The sequence below is a fragment of the Bicyclus anynana genome, chromosome Z (genome assembly GCF_947172395.1).
Source record: "Bicyclus anynana chromosome Z, ilBicAnyn1.1, whole genome shotgun sequence".
Taxonomy (NCBI): Eukaryota; Metazoa; Arthropoda; class Insecta; order Lepidoptera; family Nymphalidae; genus Bicyclus; species Bicyclus anynana.
In genome coordinates, this window is record NC_069110.1 from 13,515,932 (window position 1) to 13,539,748 (window position 23,817).

Genomic DNA, 23,817 nt, shown 5'->3' on the forward strand with positions numbered 1-23,817 from the left:
TAAAAATAGTTTATTAAAAACATATATTTAAAAATTGGATATTTTTAGTACATTTACATTTTCCGCAAATTTCTAAGTTAGGACTGGGTCAGGATCTGGCATTCTCAATGAAATTTGGAATGGAAATAGATTTTACTCTGGATTAACACATAGGCTACTTGTTATCCTGAAAAAGTCCATGGATTCCCGAGATTTGCGAAAACTGATGATTTTGATGATATGAATGTTTGTTACTCTTTCACGCCTCAACTACTGAACCGAATTAGCTAAAATTTAGTATTAATATATATTATTGCCTGAATTAACACATAGACTACTTTTTATCCCGGTAAAATCCATGGTTTCCGAGGGATTTGTGAAAAACTAAATTCCACACGGACGAAGTTACGTTAAGTAAGTTTAGTTAGAATTTTTCTCTTATTTAGATTTTAATAAAATCCTTGTATTTTTAAAATTTTAATGATACGGGGTACAAGAGCGGACTTGAAATGGACCATCTCCTTTGTTTTAGTTTTATTTCTTGTGTGAAGGTAGAAGCTGATCCAATGGCCTCCAAGTATCTTTATCATTAAGGCTGTATCAATGGTGTAGTAACCTCAATAAAGTAAATATTTTTTAACACATTGCTTAAACTTATGCATTGGCAGGTCCATAACTGTCTTGGGGATTTCGTTTTAGAAGAGTACCTACGAAACCCTACCCTACGAAAGTTTTTTTTGCTGTTTGAAGACGATAAGCAGATATACCTAACTTATGCCCGTGTCTAGTAAGACGGGGGTTTAGATCTCTGATTCGTTTACACATATTGATATTTTGTTTTACAAAGACAAAATTGTTATATATAATATAAATACATATATATAATAATCCTACTTCTATCCTGATGCTTCAAAACATGGTATTAATTATATTTCTTTTGTAAACTTAATGTCATAAAACTCTTTTTCTTTTATAAACTTAATGTCATTAAGTTTTAATTTAATTAATTAAACAATAGACATTTGTATACCTATTAATGGTGAAACATTATTACCTAATACATAAGAATATCTTTGTATAACTAAATGTAATGTTTCTTGCAAATAAATGATTCTTATTCTTATTTTTACTTTTTATTTTTATTTTATGATGTGCAAATAAGTAAATAAGTTAGCCCTGCAATCTTGCTTGATGTTAATTTGCAGATAGTGGGAAATATGAGCAACATAGAGGCTACTTTTTAAACCCCTCGAAGTAATGGTTCAGGCGGGATTGAATTGAATTGGATTGAAATACTGAAATTCACGCGGAAAAAGTCGCCGGCGTCCGCCATTATTACAACGTAAAGGACCCAAACAATAAAATTCCCAATTTTTTTTCATTTTATTATTACTTACAAGTTAGCCCTTGACTACAATCTCATCTGATTCTAAGTGATTATGCAATCTAAGATGGAAGCGGGATAACTTGTTAGGAGGAGGATGAAAATCCACACCGAAAGGGGTGTGGATTATTGGATTGGATAGGATTGAAACAAGAAATTGAAATAAGAAAAAGAATATAGTCTTATCATACATTTGTTTGATAGTTACTAGTACCTACTAAGCTCGCGAAAACTTTACCACTAGCCGACAAAGTTACTGTTTGTTCAGCAATTGTTTGTAAGTCAGCAATTACTTTAATTTCACAGCGCGCAGGCTAGCTCTATACTTACAGACGTAAGTATAGAGCTAGCCTGCGCACTGTGAAATTAAAGCCGCGTTTTAATTATGGGATATTAAGCTGAATTTACATTTGTCTGATGTGTCGTGTCGTGACGCATCAGAACAGAATCCGTATCATACATTTTATATGAAAACGTTTACACTTAAGTCAAAAATCATTTATTTCAAATAGGGTTAGTTTACAAGCTCTTTCGAAACGTCAGGTTTTCATTAAACTTAATTATTAATTTAAACTTAATTAAACTTAAGATAATGGTGATAATAATCATTCGAAAACTTAAAATTAAAGTTACGAGGGTTCCAAACGCGCCTTGGTCCGAGAAGAGCCCATAAAACGTATGCAATTGCCCTTAAAAGAATTACTAATTTTTTGTAATCTAGTATGGTGTGCAACAATTTATATTTATTTCTGACATTAATGTTATTACAATCACACCTTCTTTTAAAATTGCCTGTGTTTTTATGTACTAAATTCTCATATATATATTGACTATGCACAGTCATTACTTTAATTTCTTTAAATTTTTCTCTTAACGACTCTCTAGGCCCCATTTTATATATCGCACGAACAGCTCTCTTAGGTATGTGTTGTGACATGTCGTGATGGCTTCTGATTTGCCGCATACAAGATGTTAAGATACTGATTCTGTTTTGATGCGTCACAGACGTCAGACGAATATTAATCCGGCTCTAGTCGCGCGACTGTGTCGCTCGACACGAAATTTACATGTTCCGCGCGATGTCGCCTGAAGTCTCAATCGACGCTTACGGGTTTGGACGAGTCATATTTCGTGGGACATTGGTCCACAACTAGTCAGGGATCCTTAGAACATTTTGTACACCTGATTACTATAAAGCAAATTTTTCGTGAGTAGCTTCATCTCGATGAGACGATCAAACTTTTTATTTACGAAAATTCTTGATTCTGGTAGCTAACTGATTTACCAGGAAATTAAATTTCAGGGCGTCGGATTGAGATAGTGTACCACGAAATTTGTAGGACATTGTGGCAGTTAAGTTGTACAAAATGTTCTAGGGATCCCTAATTATACGTGAATGTTGAGCGATAAGTATCGCCTAGTGAAAATACGCCTGTAAACAGTGGCGTGGACTTCATATTAAAGTATTGCATACCATAAGAGATGTTTTTCCTAATGCAGATTTTCTCAGTTTGGTTAAGTTGTCTTACTAGTGCATTTTCTTCCCTGATCGACAACCTTATGCACTCTACTGAATGTAAGGGATAATAAAGCAGTATATGCTACTATATTATCCCTTACATTGCTGGGCCCCGCTCGCACTTCCGTTGATCAGCAGTTACTTGGGTTTTTACTTGGTACGGATGTAAAAGTATTTTGTCTTCCGCCCCGACCGAAATTCTATTACAACACGAGGATCGTTCTCGTTATTTATTTTGTGCGTTATGTCACGTTTGCCAATACGTTGACGAATATGTGGACCAATTCGTTGGCCAATCCTATGATGCCTGCTCTTCGTTCAAAATCAAAATCAAAAATCATTTATTTCAAGTAGGCTCAGTTTACAAGCACTTTTGATACGTCAGTTTACTATTTGTAAATATTCTACCACCGGTTCGGAAGGCAGGTTCTGCTGAGAAGATACCGGCAAGAATTTCAACAGTTGCTCTTTTGAAAAAGTCATACTGTATTATAATTTACAATTGATAACAATTACAATTTTTTATAGTTTATTTCCTGTGTGAAGGTGGAAGCTGATCCAATGGCCTCCAAGCGCTTTTATCTTTAAGGAACCCATGAATGTTGTAGTAACCTCGACTAAGTAAATGTTTTTTAACACATTGCTTAAAGCTATGCATTGGCAGGTCCATCACAGTCTTGGGGATCTTGTTATAGAGTACACCCAAACCTACAAAAGATTTTTTTACTCTTTGGAGGCGATATGCAGAAATAACTAACTTATGCCCATGTCTAGTAACTTATGCCCATGTCTAGTAAGTCGTTGGCTACCAATGTGGTTGTTTCAAAACAACCGCACAACATTATGGCCAACGTATTGGACAGCGTGTTGGCCAAAGTGTTGGCCGGTGCGGCGTGTTGGCTAACTTGAAGTGCGGGCATAATACATCAATGTTGCCCTAAAAGGTTTTTGATGAACGTTAAAAAGAATTCCTCGCCGACATGTAAATTGTGTCTCAAAGCACTCCACGATATATCCAACGGGTTTCCACACACGAGTATATACGGTCCAATTGAAAAACCTCCTTTTTTTGAAGTCGGTTAAGAAAATAAACAACATGATTATTGTGGGAGTGTAACACTGCCGCGACGCTGCACTGGATATTCCAAAAAGTATTCCTTCTATTTCAGCTATCACGTTATCAACCCATTTGGGCTCACTGCTGAGCTCGAGTCTCCTCTCAGAATGAGAAGGGTTAGGCCAATAGTCCACCACGCTGGCCCAATGCGGATTGGCAGACTTCACACACGCAGAGAATTAGGAAAATTCTCTGGTATGCAGGTTTCCTCACGATGTTTTCCTTCACCGTTTGAGACACGTGATATTTATTTTTTTTTAAATGCACACAACTGAAGAGTTGGAGGTGCATGCCCCTGACCGGATTCGAACCCACACCCTCCAGAATCGGAGGCAGAGGTCATATCCACCAGGCTATCACGGCTCTCCTTTTTCATTTCAGCATATGCACATTTGTAAATTTAGTCGTATCTTTTAAAAGATTTTTGACCTTGTCCAGAAGATAGTTAAAAATAGTTGCAACAATAAATTCTAGCCTACTAAATCTACCTACACTACACTATAGCTTGGCAAGTTCGTTTATTACACTTCCATGATATGCGGGCGACGGGGGGGAAAGACAGCGCGGATGTGAAGTTATGCATGCGGGGTAGTGAGGTGCATCAGTCGTGGGTTTTTAAAACATAAGACGCCATTTTTCTTGAATAATTTGAAAATTACTGGTTCGTGTCGTACTGACTCGAGAATGTATTACTTTTTGAATTTGCTCTTTGATTGCGCTACATCTGTATATTATTGATTAATCTGAATGAATGAATGAATGAATGATATTTTATTCATGAAAATGTAGGTTTAACATGATGGTACATTTATAGATTTGAGCCTTTATACATTTTACCATAACTGGTGTATGAATTATCTTAAATAATTAAATACATTTGAACGAAAAAATTAAACTAAATTTTTTCGTTCAAATGTTACGAAATGTCCATGTCCATAAAATAATCGTGAATGTCATACATTAATATAATCGTGAATGTATGACATTCACGATTATTTTATGGATAGCTTTTTTTTAATAATAAATTATAAATTTTATATTTAAATATTGGACCAGGGCTTCTCTTTTAGACAGTTAGGAAGTTTATTATATATTTTTATTGCCATACAAAAAGAACTCTTGGCATATATTGTCAATCTTGTGGGGGGTCTAACCAATTTATTTTTGCGGCATGTTCTCAGATTTGCGTTGTTGGTGTGAACAGAGAATAGACTAGGGTTTTTTTTTTACAAAAAGAAGCATTTGATATATGTACTGACTAGGTAGGGGGAGAATTTCAAGTTTTTAGAATAAGGGTTTGCAGCTATCCAAAAAGTGCGCTCCGTACATAGACCGAATACATGCTTTGTCCAAACCTGCCTGAAATATATTGCACAGAACCCTGTGAGGTATCTTATAATCTTATTTCAGAATTCCTCTGGCAAATCAGTACTTTAAGACAGTAATTATTTCACATACGAGGGTCTCGAGGGAGAATATGTTGCGGCTTTGATCCTACGAACGTCATACGTTCGTTGAACGTTTAACTAACATAAATTATTATTCTGTTTCATCTGATAAACACTACCGAGATTATGTTGAATGTTTACTTGTACACTTACTTATAAATAGACGATCGGCGTAGCCCGAAAAATGTCTTTAGTTAGGCCGTGATAGCCCAGTGAGCCGTGATAGCCCAGTGGATATCTCTGCCTCCGATTCCGGAGGGTGTGGTTTCAAATCCGGCCCGTGGCATGCACCTCCAACTTTTCAGTTGTGTGCATTTTAAAAAATTAAATATCACGTGAAGGAAAACATCGTGAGGAAACCTGCATACTCTGGTATGCAGGTTTCCTCACGATGTTTTCCTTCACCGTTTTAGAATTCAAGAATTATCATAATTCTCTGCGTGTGTGAAGTCTGCCAATCCGCATTGGTACAGCGTGGTGGACTATTAGCCTTACCCCTCTTATTCTGAGAGGAGACTCGAGTTCAGCAGTGAGCAGAATATGGGTTGATAATGTTGTTGTTGTACTAATTAATTTAACAAATAATACTTATATTTCCTATCTCATAGTGCTATTGTGAAATTCACTATTTCCAGTTTTGTAGATGTAACAGTGTACGCTGGCCCAATGCGGATTGGCAGACTTCACACACGCTGAGAATTATGAAAATTCTTAGGTATGCAGGTTTCCTCACTATGTTTTCCTTCATCGTTTGAGACACGTGATATTTTATATCTTAAAATGCACACAACTGAAAAGTTGGAGGTGCATGCCCCGGGCCGGATTTGAACCCACACCCTCCGGAATCGGAGGCAGGGGTCATATCCACTGCATAATTAATTAGTACTCCATGTAATATTATGGGGCGGAAAATACATGAGAGTGTTGGGCATCTTTGGTGTATTTTTTAATATATATTTTTAAACTGAGTACGAACAAGACATGTTTTTTAAAACTGTCTCCTGTTACTCCCTTGGGTAATTTTGTAAAAAATATTTTTGTTACGTAAAAGTTTGACAGTTAATAGCAGAGCCGAAGTGAACATCCATCAGAATACTTAAGTGCCACAAAGCCATTGATGTAATACTAGATTGGCACTATTCCATATCCATTAAACGGCACCATGAAAATGGAACAAAAATGTTGCCACTATTTGAAGGGGGGGGGGGGGCACAGGCCCATACAACCCAGGGAATCCAGGTGTACCCCCGTATAAAAGTATATGGAGATGATAATATGATGTTTAAATAAAGATCTGGTTAATTAATTTGCTTAATAAAAGTAGGTTAATTAATTTCTTGAATAACAATACATTTTTTTATCACTCTTCTAGGGCAAAAGGTGCATCAAAACGGCGAAGTTACATTTGAAGCTGTATATTTTTTTTTGTATTGTTACCAACAAGCTTAACGAACAAGGAAATGAACAAACACACCAATCATAATGATGTTGGCTTGTCCCCGTTGTGGACAAATTAAAGATGAATTAAAAGTTATTATTACATTATATTTTGCATGTCGTAAAACTTATAATTCTCTGCGTGTGTGAAGTCTGCCAATTCGCATTGGGCCAGCGTGGTGGACTATTGGCCTAACCCTTTTCATTCTGAAAGGCAATTTCATAGGTAAAGACTTAATATTATTAATATAGTAGCGGACCCGGTCAAGCTTCGCTTCGACTGATGTGGTAGGGTAGGGGTAGGAGTAGGATAGTGTAAGGGTAGGGATAGGGAATTTCTTCCCTACCCTACTTCTGAATTCATTTGTTACAAGTAATGTAATACTTAGCAACATATTTTGTGCAAACTTCACATAAGCCATCTACTAAATAGTCCGAACAAAGCCTAAACATTAGATTTGGAGAGGTGAGCCTGTTTTTGAGTTCTAAAATTACAACGAAAGTGGCATTGATTTTTAAACGTATGTAAAACTTTTATCTTGGAAAAATCATAGACAACATAAAAAGACATTTATGCATTCGTTAACCTATACAATAAATCTTAGAAATTGTTTTCGGAAACAGAAACTTTAATTTACAGATAATAAATTTATGAACGCACGCGTAAATAATTTGTGAGTATTTTTGAACGCACATATAAATGTCAATCATTACTTATTGGCATATACAGTATTTGACAGGATGGACAACAAATGTTTGACAAATTATTCATCTTTCATAATTATTTATTCGTCGAGTTTTCATTGTTTTTAAGATGTATTCTGCTATTCTTGGTGGATACAAATCCAACGAATCAAAAACCATGAAAATCGGTCTAGTAGATCTCGAGATAAAGTTGTCGTAACAAACCCGACTTTCTTTTATAAATTATAAAACTTCTAAGAAATGTAAGGTTAACCAAATAAATAAAAAAATTGAAAAACAAGATATATATTATTATATACATATATATATTATACATAATTATATTATATTACACAGGGCATATGAATTATTATTGTTGTTGACTCGTTATAAATGTAATGGACTCGACTAATTTCAATATGTGCCTATAACATTACACGGCAGGGGAGTGCGGACTTTTGTTTGTGCTTCGTGATATTTGAGTTGCATTTCGTTTCGGTGTATGTACATACGAGTATACAGGTAGGGTTAATTTTCAAAGATAAATACACAGTAAGGTTGTAATGTTTTATGTTGAGTGAAGTTGACATTATGACGTAAAACGAGAACACGTTTCAAACAATTTTAACAACAAACATAAAGTTAAAGTCAAAGTTAATTTATTTCAATTAGGCTTACTTTACAAGCACTTTCGAAATCAAAATCAAATCAAATCAAATCAAAAATCATTTATTTCAAGTAGGCTCAGTTTACAAGCACTTTTGACACGTCAGTTGACTATTTGTAAAGATTCTACCACCGGTTCGGAAGGCAGGTTCTGCTGAGAAAAAACCGGCAAGAAACTCAACAGTTGCTATTTTTAAAAAATCATACAACATTGTAATTTACAATTGATGACAACATTACAATTTCTTATAGTTTTACTTCCTCTGTGAAGGTGGAAACTGATCCAACGGCCTCCAAGCATCTTTATCTTTAAGGAACTCATCAATGTTGTAGTAACCTCGACTAAGTAAATGTTTTAAAACATATTGCTTAAAGCTATGCATTGGCAGGTCCATCACAGTCTTGGGGATCTTATTATAGAAGAGTACACCCAAACCTACAAAAGATTTTTTTACTTTTTGGAGACGATATGCCGAAATAACTAACTTATGCCCGTGTCTAGTAAGACGTGAGTTTAAATCTCCTTTTCGTTTGTACAAATTAATATTTTGTCTTACATAGACTATACTGTTATATCATAATCATCATCATCAACCCATATTCGGCTCACTGCTGAGCTCGAGTCTCCTCTCAGAATGAGAGGGGTTAGGACAATAGTCCACCACGCTGGCCCAATGCGGATTGGCAGACTTTACACACGCAGAGAATTAAGAAAATTCTCTGGTATGCAGGTCTCCTCAGGATGTTTTTCCTTCACTGTTTGAGACACGTGATATTTAATTTCTTAAAAGCACACAACTGACCTAGTCTATAACTAATATTATAATGAGAAAATATTTACCTACTGAACCGATACGAAAAACTCTTTCACCAATGGAAAGCTACATCAGGAAGTAACATAGGCTTTATTTTATTCCCCTTTCCCCACAGGAACGAAAGCTACGCAGACGAAACCGCGGGTTCTGGTAGTATATAACAATCTTTATTGTGTTACCGTTTTATAATGTCCTATTTTGCTCTTTTATGTGCCAAATCAACTTTCTCATAAGGGATAGAATGAGAAAGGTGAGTAAGACATCTATTATTAAATCTAATTGTGTTGAATACAATGATCCCACTCTCCCGACCTCGTAAGTGGCTTTATAAAAGCAAACTGACACAGACGTGAGCCACTATGTCTCATGAGTATTTTGCTATGCAATAGAGTGCAATTGGTTACGTTCCCAAGTGCCTGAAGTCTTTATTTTATTTATTTTATTTATTTATTTAGAAAGGAAAACTTACAGCTAAATACAAAGATAATAAAAGTAACAACATAGAAAACAGATTATAGCCAATTACAAGTTTTCGCAAATAAATTTTACATATTAGATAGCAAGCTCGCAAGGAAAACATACTTCAATAAAACATAATCCAATATAAAAAAGAGATAATGATAATAATAATAGAGATACAATAATATAAAAGTCGAAAGAGAAAACAAAAACAACAAAACTAAATTGATAAGTAAACAAGCTAGCTTAACATATACAAGTTAAAGTACTGTATGGCCAGTGATTTACGGGCAGTGGTAGCCGAGGTACAGAAGAGGTCAAATTCTTGGTCAGTCAATCTCAATTTATTAAAACAAAGACATGACCGAGGTATATAAGAATTGTTTCTAAATTTAGTATGCGCAGACGCCTTACACAAAATTGAATGTGATCGAGGATGAGTATTAATTGGGACTCTGAAATATTGTGTTTAGTGTGCTATCATTAGATATAATTTTAATATCAATATAATTTTAAATTGGCATCCTTTTGTTGTCGATGTCCAGTCGACTTACAAAACGTTTCGCATCGACGTTTCTAATAAGAACAGCGAAGATGTGGAATGCCCTTCCAGCTTCTGTGTTTCCTAACACTTATGATCTGTGCACCTTCAACACAAGAGTGAATAGGCATTTTCTAGGCAAGCGCGCTCCAACCTAGACCTCATCATTGCTTTCCACCAGGCATGATTGTAGTCAAGCGCAAGTCTATTATGAATAAAAAAAAAATGAAAAAATTTAACTGCCTCTCTCAAGTGGTTAGTCAATGTGACATCGGATCACAAGGTCCTGCGTTTGAATCTTTGGTCAGCGGTCTTATTATGTATCTTAGTGTACCATTTAAACAATGAGTCACTACAACGATTTTTGTCGTATTTTCGTTTTGGTGATTATCTAACAGTTATTTCTATAAAATTACCTTGAATATATCATTTGAGATCAAGTGGCAATGATCTTTTGTTTTAACTAAAACTAAAGTTTTAAGTTTGGTGTTGTAGGATTAATATGTACCTATTATTACTAATCGTATATTATTTTATATAATTTTATTATTTAATAATTATTGTTAGCGACGCCGCAAAAGTATTTCCGATCGGTCCGTGAGCTCACCCTGGGGTCATGCCTGAAAATCAGCACTACAGCTCTCCACTGTAGTATCGAGCTGAGGCAGCGCCCAGCTGAATTTCTTTGTTATATTAATATACTGAGTACAGACAGAGGAACTTTGTAATTTAAGTAGGTATCTTTAAGTAGCTTGTAAGCTCTGTTAGTATTAGTTTGTAATGTCTTCTTGATTTTTAATTTGTTTTTTAAGCTGAATAAAGGGTTTTATTATTATTATTATTATTATTAACTATCGTCTAACACGAATATTTTAACAAAATTACGTAAATATCACTTTTTCTTTAAAATAACGTTGCTACCTGCTTATACCACTATGGACTAATAATACTTTACGTAAAATTACGTTTATTGTGTATTTTCGTTAAAAACACAAAGTTATATGATTGCAAAAATGAAAATACGATGAAAAACGATGTAGTGACTTATTACTTGAATGGTACACCGAGTTACATAATAACCCTGCTGGTCATTGAATAGTTCTAGATAGCTTTTCTTTTATCTATACTTATAATAAATCTTTAGAAAGGTCAATTCTATACCTGAAATAAAATATATTTCCAAAATAACTATCAGGAGATGATTAGTGATCGATACTGATGCCAAAAATGCAATGATAAAAATTTTCGTCTGTCTGTATGTTCGTTAAAGAAACAAAAACTACTCGACGGATTTTAACGAAACTTGGTACAATTATTCTTCATACTCCTGGGCATGTTATAGTATACTTTTGATCACGCTACGATCAATAGGAGCAGAGCAGTGAAGGGAAATGTTGGGAAAAGGGCAGAAGTTATTCCATTTTTACAGCGATACTACTGTAAGGGCTGGATTAAATAAGTCTAAGGGCGGACGAAGTCGCGAGCGCCCGCTAGTTTAAGATATTTTCAGTAGAAAATCTTGTACTTTTTTAACTTTTATCACATTTTTTTGAAACATGAAGACATAAAAATTATGATTTTTAAATATTATTTTGACAATACGAACCAAAACGCTATCGGCCATGACGTCATGACGTCACGTAAACACAAAACTTTAACCAAACAGTTTAATATTTCACAAAATTATTAGTTTAACGTTTATACCTTTAGTGACATGACGTCATAAAATGGACGACATCGTTTTTGACGATTGGAAAAATAGATAATATTTTTATTAAATTTTCTATGAACTCCTTAACTCGTATCAATTAATATCTATATATTTCGGACCCTTATTCCATGTACTATACGAAATTAATATTGTTTATATCAAAGGACATATTATTTTTAATTTTTAATCAGGTCGATATTATTTTTTGAAGGGGGTGAAATAAGGGTTGAAAGTTTGTATGAAAAGTTTTCTTCGTTATAGAGTTACAGTTTTAAAAAATTGTGCATACGAGACGAATATCTTAGCATTCCATGGATTCACCGTGCGGGTGCCGGGTCCATCGCGTGGTAGAGAGAAAAACTCCGAGCAGAGTCAGGAAGTAGGGAGGGTAGGGTTAAGGAATTCCTTGTAGATCGATCAACACTCCCCGTTCTCTGCTCGTGTTGTTCTCCCTGTCTAGCCAAATTTGATAAGATCCTATTAGAGCAGCTTTGGATACTCGTTCTAATATAGAACTAGCTCTGCTTCTAGAGAGGCCAAGGTCTTTAAGCAAGTTATAGAGAGATTTTGCTAGTAATCCTCTCGCACCTACTTCTACGGCATAAAGACTAAATACATAGCCATTTTTAGTTAGTTCATTTGTTAGGTCATAATATTTATTCACTTTTATACTGTGGTCCTTCGGAATGTTAGTCTCCCACGGCACAGTAAGCTCTACAAGTACTATTCGCTTTGTTTGTTTGGACAAAAGGAAAATGTCTGGTCTAGATCTCGAAATAGCGACATCCGCTGGGATTTTATAATGTTTCTCATACGTATCCATTAATAAAGTCCAATCAGTACTTTAGTAATGGATACGTTACGAAATAGCACCTATAAACAAACATACGAAATATAATGTGATTCAAGATTTTTTTTAATTTCAACCCCTAAAGTGGTGGAATAGGGTTTGAAAGTTTACATTGATTTCCACGCGGACGAAGTGCTAGTAATATATAATCAGCGTACATGAAATTAAACTATTTTCTTCCATTTTATTATCTCAACTAAGGTTTTAAGTGTCTACAGAAATAGCGGTAAGCTAACTGGGCCAGTTACTAGCGTGGAGTACTTCAAAGGTTAAGTGTTTTCCGTGAAGTCACTTACTCTTGTTTCCCTATGAACCTCGTCGAAACTCACGGTTTGCAGGGCTGTCGTAGCGATATGTTATTTGAAAAAAATGCACTGTAGAACATGGTGTAATTCTAATTAACTTTTAAATAGAAAAGAAAAATATAAAATAAACAGGGTGCTCGGAAGTATTTTCCATAACTTCAAGGTGTTGACAAGTCCGCTTATAGGAGTAAACTGCATAAATAATATTTTTTAACTAACAAATAAAAACGTTTTATGTTTACATACAAAGTAATTTAAATAATTCCGACTATCCATGTAACACACGCCTTTATCTATCCTTGCATTTTAAAATACGTAATACTTGGCTACATCATGATTATAAGGATGAGTATAGGGGATCATTTTAAGATCTATTTACAAAAGATATATTATTTATCCCGAAAATATTAATTTAAGAACATATGTTCCTTGAACATTTTTAATTATTTTCGGTAAAAAATGTAACCCCAGAGTTATGGTAAATACTCCCCAGCATCCTGTATATATTTAAAACTAACTGACGCCGAGCAGTTTTACCCACGTGATTCTCGTTCTTGTAGGACAACGAGTATAATATATTATAGTCTATAGCCTTCCCCGATAAATGGGCTATCTAACACTGAAAGAATTTTTCAAATTGGACCAGTAGTTCCTGAGATTAGCGCGTTCAAACAAACAAACTCTTCAGCTTTATATATTACTATAGAAAAAAGTTTGTAGGCGACCAAATTAATTAATCGACGATTACTTGCATTTATCAATATTAAAATAACCATTACTTAGAAATATAAAAAAATGCGTTTTCACTTGAACGGTTTAGGATTTGGATCTCTTGCAATCGACTACCTACCAAAGCCAAGCACGATCAAAACCAATCGTAGTTATTATGCGTAGTAATTATACGTAACTATAGTAGGGCGAGTGGAATTCCAAGGTGCTGGAATAGCGATCCCGCATCAGAAAGCGCAGTGTTAGTCCCTCCACTAGGTGGACCGAAGATATCATCCCGGTGGATGCTGGCGGCTCGAGACTGTTGCGCTTGGAAGTCCATGCAAGAGGCCCATGTCCAGCAGTGGACATCTATCGGCTTATAATGATGACTAGCTGACGCCGCGCGGGTTCACCCGCGTGGTTCCCGCTCCCGTAGGAATCCGGGGATAATATATAGCCTATAGCCTTCTTCGATAAATGGGCTATCTAACACTGAAAGAATTTTTCAAATCGGACCAGTAGTTCCAGAGATTAGCGCGTTCAATCAAACATACAAACAAATAAACTCTTCAGCTTTATTATATTAATATAGATGATTATGATAGTAAGAGGATGGGCTGACAAACTTTCAACTTTTATAAAACCACAAGCTCAATCTATGCCCTATGACATTTTTCCGTTTTTAAGTTGTAACGCGACACCACCATAACTTTGTGTGCATGGTGAAGCTCTGACCTTATTATCAGTTTATCAAGAATGGTCCAATTATCTCTTGATTGAGAGGTGTGCCCGAATGGAAGAATGGGGTCAAGAAACCTAATTTGCGCTGTTACTTTACGGGACACTTAAGGGTATTGCATTCTTCCAGATTAATGGCTACTTAGCTAACATGAAACGAAGCTTTATATATCAATACCTACCTGTGGTATCCTCCTGTACACACAGTAAAAATATATTTTATTAAACAATAAATAATTTATTCTTTTCTACATCTATTTTAACCAATTTCAAAAAAAGGAGGTTCTCAATTCGGCGTGTATGTTATTTTTCAAATGTTTGTTACCTACTTGTCGTTTGTTACATAACTTCGTAATTTATTAACCAACTAGCTGACGCCGCGCGGTTTCACCCGCGTGGTTCTCGTTCCCGTAAGGATACGGATATAATATAGCCTATAACCTTCCTCGATAAATGGGCTATCTAACACTGAAAGATTTTTTCAAATCGGACCATTAGTTACTGAGATTAGCGCGTTCAATCAAACAAACAAACAAACTCTTCAGCTTTATATATTAGTAGAGATTTGCGAAATCTATTTTGTTTGAAAAAGTACACTTCCAGATTGATCCCATTTCATGTTCATGAAAATCGGCTTAGTAATTTCGTGTGAAAATCAAAATAACTGAAATACGTCTTTGAAATCGGTTCCATTTTTACAACCTACCTAAAATAACGTAAAAAAGTATATTGTAATTGTCATAAAATACATTACTAATCACATAAATTTAAAAATAGATGGCATGCAAAATGCAAAAATTATTTTTTTTTAAATCTAAACAGCACAGTAGGAAGTGTAGTCAACGAGTAAACATTGTGCACCCAAAAGCTTAACTATGAGTTGCTTTACCAGGTTGAAAGAATAAGCCGATAGAAACTGAATATACAGGGTGTTGCGGAGTGTTTCCCATAACTTCAAGGTGTTGACAAGTCCACTGCATAACTATACTGCCGAAGAGCATAACTATTTTTTTTTACAAAAAAAAAACTTTTGATGTTTTCATACAAAGTAATTCAAATAAATTGTGACTATCCATGTAACTTAAGGAAGGATATCTATCCTTGCATTTTAAAATACATAATCGTAAACATATTGCAACTGGAACTTCGACCTTCACTAGTAGCTACTTCATGATTTATTATCAATGAATAAATTTGACTAGGTCATAATATAAGGATGCGATATAAGGGACACAATTTAAGATCTATTTACAAAAAAAATATGTATTTTTTACTCCGAAAATATTCATTTTAGAACACAGTCAAGTTAGTTGGACATTTTAAATTAATTTTCTTTAAAGAAAACAAGCCAAGAGTTATGGGAAATAGTCTCGAGCACCCTGTATATAAAGAAAACAAGTATCGAAGGATTTACATCTAAGGCTAGGACAGTGCACCTGGGTATCTGTAGAGCTATTTCATCCAGACTGTCGATAGGCGCGCTGAGCGGTCGCTCGAGCAAGCGCGATGGGGCGGTGATAGTGTCTGAAGGCATATTTCGTCTATTTTTCGTTATTCTGCTTTGCTTCTTTCGCTTCTCTTCGGCACGACGAAGATTGTGAAATCGGAAGAAAAATATCGACATTATACTCGATAGTTTCCTGTCTAGCGGCTCTCGAGCACTTATTTTTCATTAACTTATTTTCCACTAACACAGGTGTATCACTAGATTCCGTGTTCATTTAAATAATTGATATAGACGTACATTTAAGTAACACAACACTAGTAATGCCAATTGATTATTGTGCGATTTTCGTGGGAAAAATTAGATGGTGTCTATTTTATTTATTTTAGATTTTACTATTCTTTATGTTTATTCTTTTTTTTTTGTTTATTCAATACAAGTTAGCCCTTGACTACAATCTCACCTGATAGTAGATAATGTAATCTAAGGTGGAAGCAGGCTAACTTGGTAGGAGGAGAATGAGAATCCCCACACACATCACACCCCTTTCGGTTTCTACACGACATCATACCGGAACTCTCAATCAAAATTCTTTTTATTCTTAGTCTTAATTTATTTAATTTATATTAAAATTGCAATAGGTATGTTATTTGTAGAACTACTTATAAAATTTTACAATAAAAAAAAGCAAATTTTTGGTGGGTAGTTAGAAGAAATGTGGAGATGATAATAATTTACAGGTATTTTGTTACTGTGTCGGATATTTGTCACGCCCATTGTGTTCAATAATTCGTTTCCCGTTTCATGACCTAATAATAACCCACCTGCGACCGAGTTATACATATTTTATGGTCCCTTCTCTCGACCTCTACTCGGTCATACGCATGTAACACTCCTAGTTAGTAAACAGCGAGTTCCATGTACCCCATTACTACAGTATGGCGTTTGATATTTAAACGTAAATATACGTTTTTATTTAAACGTAACAACCTAAATACTTTCTTTAATAAGTTTACTTTGAAATCAAACTAATACAATTCCTGCAAATAGCAAAAATATTATTTAAATCCGCTTACTAAGTCCTTACATTTGCTATATCACACTATAAAGTTAGTAAAACTAAACTGAAAACCAGCGCTGCATGCTCTTTTTATTTAAAGAGTATGTAGCATATGCTGGGTTATGCCACACATCGCAGGATATTGTCCTGTTATATTATTTAATATGACAATATTATTTGATAACATTATATGATATTATGAGCATATTGTGTTGTGTGGCATAATACTGTAATAAACATTTTTTCTTTCTTTCTTTCTAAAAGTTTTTTTTTCTACTTTCCATCTAACCCACCCCCCTAAATCAAATTTTATCTATTCACGATACATCCCTGTATTTGGGTCACAAAAATTGATATGTATACCAAATTTCAATTGGATTGGTCCAGTACATTAGAAGAAAACAGACAGACCTTAAAATGTGCGCGAGTGAGCTTATACGGGTTCCGTTTTTGTACTACGTACGTTTGGAACCCTAAAAACATTTAAAAAAATGATACAACCCTTATTTTTTGTCAGAGAATGCTAGGTATATTAGTAGCTGTTGTAAAAACACAGATTTCAAATGTCAAGGATTCCCGACATTGCGGTGGTTTGAAGTGTGTAGTTGTACATACATATATCTGTACACCTTTACGTACAAGCACCAAAACAATATTATAATTCAACTAGCTGATGCCGCGCAGTTTCACTCGCGTTGTTCCCGTTCCCGTGGGAATACAGGGATAAAACATAACCTATAGCCTTCCTCGATAAATGGGCTATCTAACACTGAAAGAATTTTTTAAATCAGACCAATAGTTCCTGAAAATAGCGAAATCAAACAAACAAACTCTTTAGCTTTATAATATTGTATAAATGATGACTTTGGAAAGGCCAAGGAGGCGAGATAAATAGTGTAAACAATATTTCAGGAGATCGACATGAAGTTTGAAGAAATTATAACAAATAAACGGCCGCGATTTCTTTTTATTACTTTTTTCCCTATTTGATTGTATTGATGAGTTAATTCGGACATGTAATTTTGTATTATCTCCGAAACTTATTACGATTACAATTTATGACGTATTAAAAAATACTACTTACAAGATCTCGTTCAAAGTAATTGTCGGTGGAACTTTCTTTTTTCATTCTCTTATTTTAGAAGTTAAAAGGGGGGGGGGGACATTTTTAAATCTTAATGCGGTTCACGCACGAATCAAGAATACAACTACTCAGCAAGTTTCAACAGCATAGCTCTTATAGTTTCGGAACGGATACGGATACGGAGTCACGTCTCCAACAATGCATTAGAACAACATGATTTTCAAAGACTTTGACAAATCAAGACTTAATTTAATTAAAACAATAATATCATTATTCCAATTAAAATAAGTTAAATACGATTAAATGTTCATTTATTTTGGGGGAAGCTTTGAAACTCCTTCTTTCCCTCTCGAAAATCAATTTATTGGAAAGTTTCTACACCAAATGTCGACTTCATATGCTTTGTGATATGTAAATATCTATCTACATAAATCGTCTACAAGTTCTTCTGAATTTTAAACAGGAATATTTCACATCTGCCTTTGAGTCTCTTGGTACACTGTCAAAGCTTTGAAACTGCTGAATGAAAGTTTTATGCGCCAATTTCAATGTGAGTGCTAGCAGATGATGCAGATCCTGTTATTGCGTTTTCGTCATAAATAGTAATTTATGTTCGTCTTCGTGAACAATCAAAGGAGGTCGATCATTTAACTTGGTAATGGCCATTGTTGAGAACTACATCATTCCCTTATTTTTTTTTTATTTTTTGGGTTCTTGGGATCCTAGCCCTTTTAAGCCTTACTTGTTTAAACCATACACAGACATATGACATACAGTTAGCTGTCACTGTAAAATCATTCAACCATGTTTTTAATCTGTGCGACAATATCATAGATGAGTAACTTAATATCGATATAAATAATTAAGCTTATTTGCACAGATGATACAGATAAAGCGCACGGAACACGGCGGTGTCGTAGCCGCTCCAAATACAAAATTCTAAAACGAATACATTCTCGAGTCAGTACGACACGAAAAGTCGCATCAGTAATTTTATTCAAGAAAAATGGCGTCTTCTGTTTTACAATATTTTAAAAACTGTTCACAAAAACTAAAAACTAAGATGGAGTAATTTTTATTAGTAATTATTGATTATTATATTAATTTACGTAATTGTTATTAGTGTTAAGCTTTGAAATACAAATTATTAAAAAAGTTTGTTTATACGAATGTCAAGGAGACGTGTGACGTTTGGGTTTTATGGGTTCCACCGGCTTCACCACACTGCTTGTAAAGACTCATTCTGTATGATCTGTGCGTCCTTGTTAAAAATAAGAAACTTAATATTGATATAAATAATTAAGCTAATTTGAATCAAATAATTACAAGAGCAGTCTCATATAATTAATTGTGTCAATTTCAAATTCACTTCTAACCTCAAGAAAGATGAATTACATATAAACATTCTCCAGCTTTATTGACGTAAAAACGCAGAGTAACCAGAGAGAGTCTTTACAAATTGCGCGCTAAAGCCGGTGCAAACCACAAAAAAAAAAACAAAAGTCACGCGTCTCCTTGACATCTGCATATAAACTCTTTTCATAATTTGTATTTCAAAATTTAACACTAACAACAATTACGTAAATTAATATAATAATCAATAAAATAATACTCTATCTTATTTCTTTACTTTTTGTGAACAGTTTTTAAAATATTAAATAACGTATGACGCCATTTTTCTTGAATAATATTGAAAATTACTGATACTGGTTCGTATCGTACTGACAATTAGAGAAGGTATTTGTTTTTGAATGGGGATGATGACTAGGTTTGAATATATTGATTTTTATGATACATTCGGGTAAATATGGTCAATGTTAATTAATTTATACATAAATAGCAAAGATTGTCTGGATATTTGCTAAATAAATGAGATTATAAAATTTCAAAATTTATTAAAAATCTTTTATCGTAATTAGTTGTAGTACAAATGAATGAGTATTCATTTCATTCATTCACAGTTTTAGCTTCCTTACATTAAATGTGACATTTTTCAATATATGAACTATAAACATAAACGCACAAATAACAAAGATATTAGTAATTTTGTTCGAACGCACATACAAATCTAACGATCATTACATTGCCTACGACGTCATTAGTTCGTGCCGTTTTGTATGAGGCGCTTTTCAGGGATCCGCGGCAGCGCCGCAAATCTGATCCTTTAAGTCCCTGTAGCTCCGAAAGTAATGATCGCAGATACCCTGTTATTTACAAAATTGCTTTACTATTAGCATACTCTTAATTTATATACAATTTAAAAACTGTCATCATCCCTATTTCGTATCCGTGACGGGTACGACACCGCCTTATCCCGCACGCTACTTCTGTATATTATTGACTGTGTGTAAAAAGTTCAATTAAGTATGATTTGCATTACAAGCTATCGATAAAACATTAGGTTATTTGTGACCACTTTTTGGTCTGGTCACTATTATGTGTGGCCGACCTGACCTCCTTTAATTGTGTTTTTACGAGTACAATAGAGAGTGAAATATCTACATTTAAAATTACGCAAGAAATTAAGTGTGTGAGAAATCATTAGCAGTGCGCTCTGTTATACAATGCTTACGTTATCGTACCCACTTTGAATGTGAAAATTCTTCTTTAATATGTAATCAGGTCAAGTTTGGAGCGACTTTTCTCCTGCTATTCGTCAGTTTTCCCTGAATTGAATTCTTTTTTTTTTGGTTTTTAAAAAAGAACTTTGGTTAATTAGCATTTATTGTATGTAATAACATACTCAGGGATCCGTAGAACATTTTTTTACACTTGATTACTAACAAGTAAATTTTTCGTGAGTAGCGTAATTTTTCATCTCGATGAGACGATTAACTTTTTTATTTACGAAGATTCTTGATTCTGGTAGCTAACTGAGTTACCAGGAAATGAAAATTTCGGAAATAAACTCGTTATTGATACTAGTTGGGGAGAAGGGTAGTGTATCAAAAGTTGTTACTAACCGGATGTTTTTTTCTGTTAATTAATTAATAGTTACACAACTTAACAGCCACAATGTCCTACAAATTGCGTGGTGAATTATCTCGTAAATAGAAAGTTGATCGTCTCATCGAGATGAAGTTACTCACGAAAAATTTACTTATTAGTAATCAGGTGTGCAAAATGTTCTATGGATCCCTGACTAACATGTATCAGTTAAAAAAAATGATCGATACAACTAATACCAGATGTCCGAGTACGTCATATTTTTACGATAATTGGCTTTGGAAAACAATTTATATTAGCGGGTGGGCCTGTCCTTGATATAATGTCGTATGTTTACCATAAATACCCGTGGGGAATGGTATATTTAATTAGGAACCCCGTTAACTCTGGAATGGCGCGTCGCTGCTCAATGGACGTTTTATAGCTTTAATTATCTATTTTCATTTAACTTCAGTGTATTTCTACTTAGTAATACATAATAATTGCTTCGTGATTAGTTATCATGATGCATGATTGATGCATTCAATCGCGTGCTACTTGACTTAAACTTTGGGGAGAATTATAAAAGTTTTCGTGGATAAGAAAATTTAATATTGCAGCAATTTATTATCTACTTATAGTGAAAATAATTGAACAGCATTCTGTGCACCGACTATACTAAAAAATGTATTTTCATAAATTCTCTATTGCAATAACGAATGTGATACTAACCCGCTGCGTCCGTATAGGAAAAATAAATCGTCGTCTAATTCGTCGTCCATGACAGCAACTCGCCATCCAGCTAATTAATCAAAGTCCAGAAATAGCGCAAAAATAAACGGAAGTATGGGAACCTACTGAGGTTATATACCAGTAGCTTGGCAGTTTACATTATATTTTGCATCACGTGTTATGTTTTAAATACATTAAAAAGGCGCGGGGAAAATCGCGCGGGACGACCGCGTGGACTGATTACCCGATGCGTGGTGCCGGGTGCGCCAGCAGCGTCGAACGTTATTTGAGCTTTAAGCCAGTTCTCGAGTCGCCACGAGATACCCTGCCTCTCCCCTCCCCCTGTCGTCCCGCGGCGGGTGCCCGGGGGACACCCACAATGCCCCCCAGCTGATCCCGATACACCTTCCCCGTGATCCCTAAACCAGATGACTTTCCCGTGGAAGTGACGTCCGGCGAATTTATTTTTATTGAACCTCAATTACACACTCATTTCACTGAGAGCTCGATTTTTGTTACAAGTTAATGGAACTAACTAAAACTTTTGGTGTTTTTATTAGTTCTGATGTTTTCGTTTCTCGATGTACCTACCGTACTGATTTGCTATGTAGATTGTAGGTTTATTGAATTTGGCGTAAGCTTCCCACTGATTTTCAGTTTCTATTTGTTATAATATTTTGTAAATCATTTTAGTTTATACATTTTTAGTTTAACTGTGTACTAAAATGTGTTATATGAACTTAACTGACTTACTAATAAATTTAATGAATTACTGCACTTGCAATTTAAAGTTTACATGCAGTTAAAGTAATTAATCTACCAGAATATGACAAAGTTAGCAGTTACTTGCTGATAAAGTAATCTAACATTTTTTTTAATTTCAACTGGCTATATTGTTTCACTTATAGGTTGAAGAATAGAAAAAAATATATTAAATTTTAATTAAGCCTTTTTACTCCAACATTAAGAAATTAAATATCACGTGTCTCAATCGGTGAAGGAAAACATCGTGAGGAAACCTGCATACCAGAGAATTTCTTAATTCTCTGCGTGTGTGAAGTCTGCCAATCCGCATTGGGCCAGCGTGGTGGACTATTGGCCTAACCCCTCTCATTCTGAGAGGAGACTCGAGCTCAGCAGTGAGCCGTATATGGGTTGATAACGACGACTCCAACATTTTAAAAAAAAATTTGTAGTACTTTTATACTTTTTAATTAGAATAAAATACCTCCTACTGAATATACAAAACTCCATACTATGATACGATCACACTTTGTAAGTGCTTCCGAAGTCAAATAATTTTATTTATTTATTTATTAATTTAAGTTACATGTCCACATGACATAAATAAAATGTCATAATTATTACAAATGGAAACCTGTGAGGGTGTTGTAACTACAAAGTAAAACTTAACTTAACTTAACATAACATAAGATAAGATAAGATAAGTAGAGAGGCGGATTTATTTTGCGTAGGTACCTACTTGTAAAACTTTTTATCTTCAATTCAACAAAATGTATGTACACATAGGTTGTTAAGAACGTACAAATCCTTCCATCCATTTATATATATTGATTATTTATTTACATCAATACTCTACTAAACTAATTAAATAATATTAGTATTTTTTTATTGATTATTATATTAATTTACGTAATTGTTGTTAGTGTTAACTTTTTAAATACAAATTATGAAAAAGGTTTGTATATCTGGATGTCAAGGAGACGCGTGACGTTTGTTTTTTTTTGTGGGTTTCAGCGGCTTCACCACGCTGAAAAAGTTGTCAAGAGTAACAACTCTGTATGATCTTTACTCTGTCCTTAATTATAATACTTGCAGGTTGTTAATTTAATGTTCTTGTTCAAGGTCATTCTCATCCCTCATAGGACCTCCTATAAAGAGCTTAGCCCTCAAGTAAGCCATTTGAATAGGCTGATAATAACTCCCCTCAGATATGGAGCTTAAACCCACCACCTAATATTTTCTATTCTACTATTAGATAATGGGGATGATGACTAGGTTTGAATATATTGATTTTTATGATACATTCGGGTAAATAAGGTCAATGTTTTTAAATAAAAAGCAAAGATTGTCTGGATATTTGCAAAATAAATGAGATTATAAAATTTCAAAATCTATTAAAAATCTTTTATCGTAATTATATGAAAATTAATTCAGTTTTAGCTTCCTTACATTAAATGTGACATT

General features: G+C 34.3%; 1 protein-coding gene across 16 annotated transcripts in view; it reads right to left on the reverse strand.

Annotated features, from left to right (window-relative positions):
• LOC112046519 (potassium channel subfamily T member 2) overlaps positions 1-23,817 on the reverse strand; it is a 97,488-nt gene that overhangs the window by 70,471 nt on the left and 3,200 nt on the right. Inside the window, exon 1 of one of the 16 annotated variants that reach the window (XM_052890895.1) lies at positions 15,801-16,126. The exons of 13 other annotated variants lie outside the window; for them this stretch is intronic. In XM_052890895.1, the coding sequence (XP_052746855.1) occupies positions 15,801-15,988 (188 nt within the window). In that variant the 5' untranslated portion in view covers positions 15,989-16,126. Of the gene's footprint in view, positions 1-15,800; positions 16,127-21,609; positions 21,868-23,817 lie in introns of those variants that run through there. 2 more of the 16 variants (XM_052890906.1, XM_052890910.1) reach the window with 2 other exon arrangements.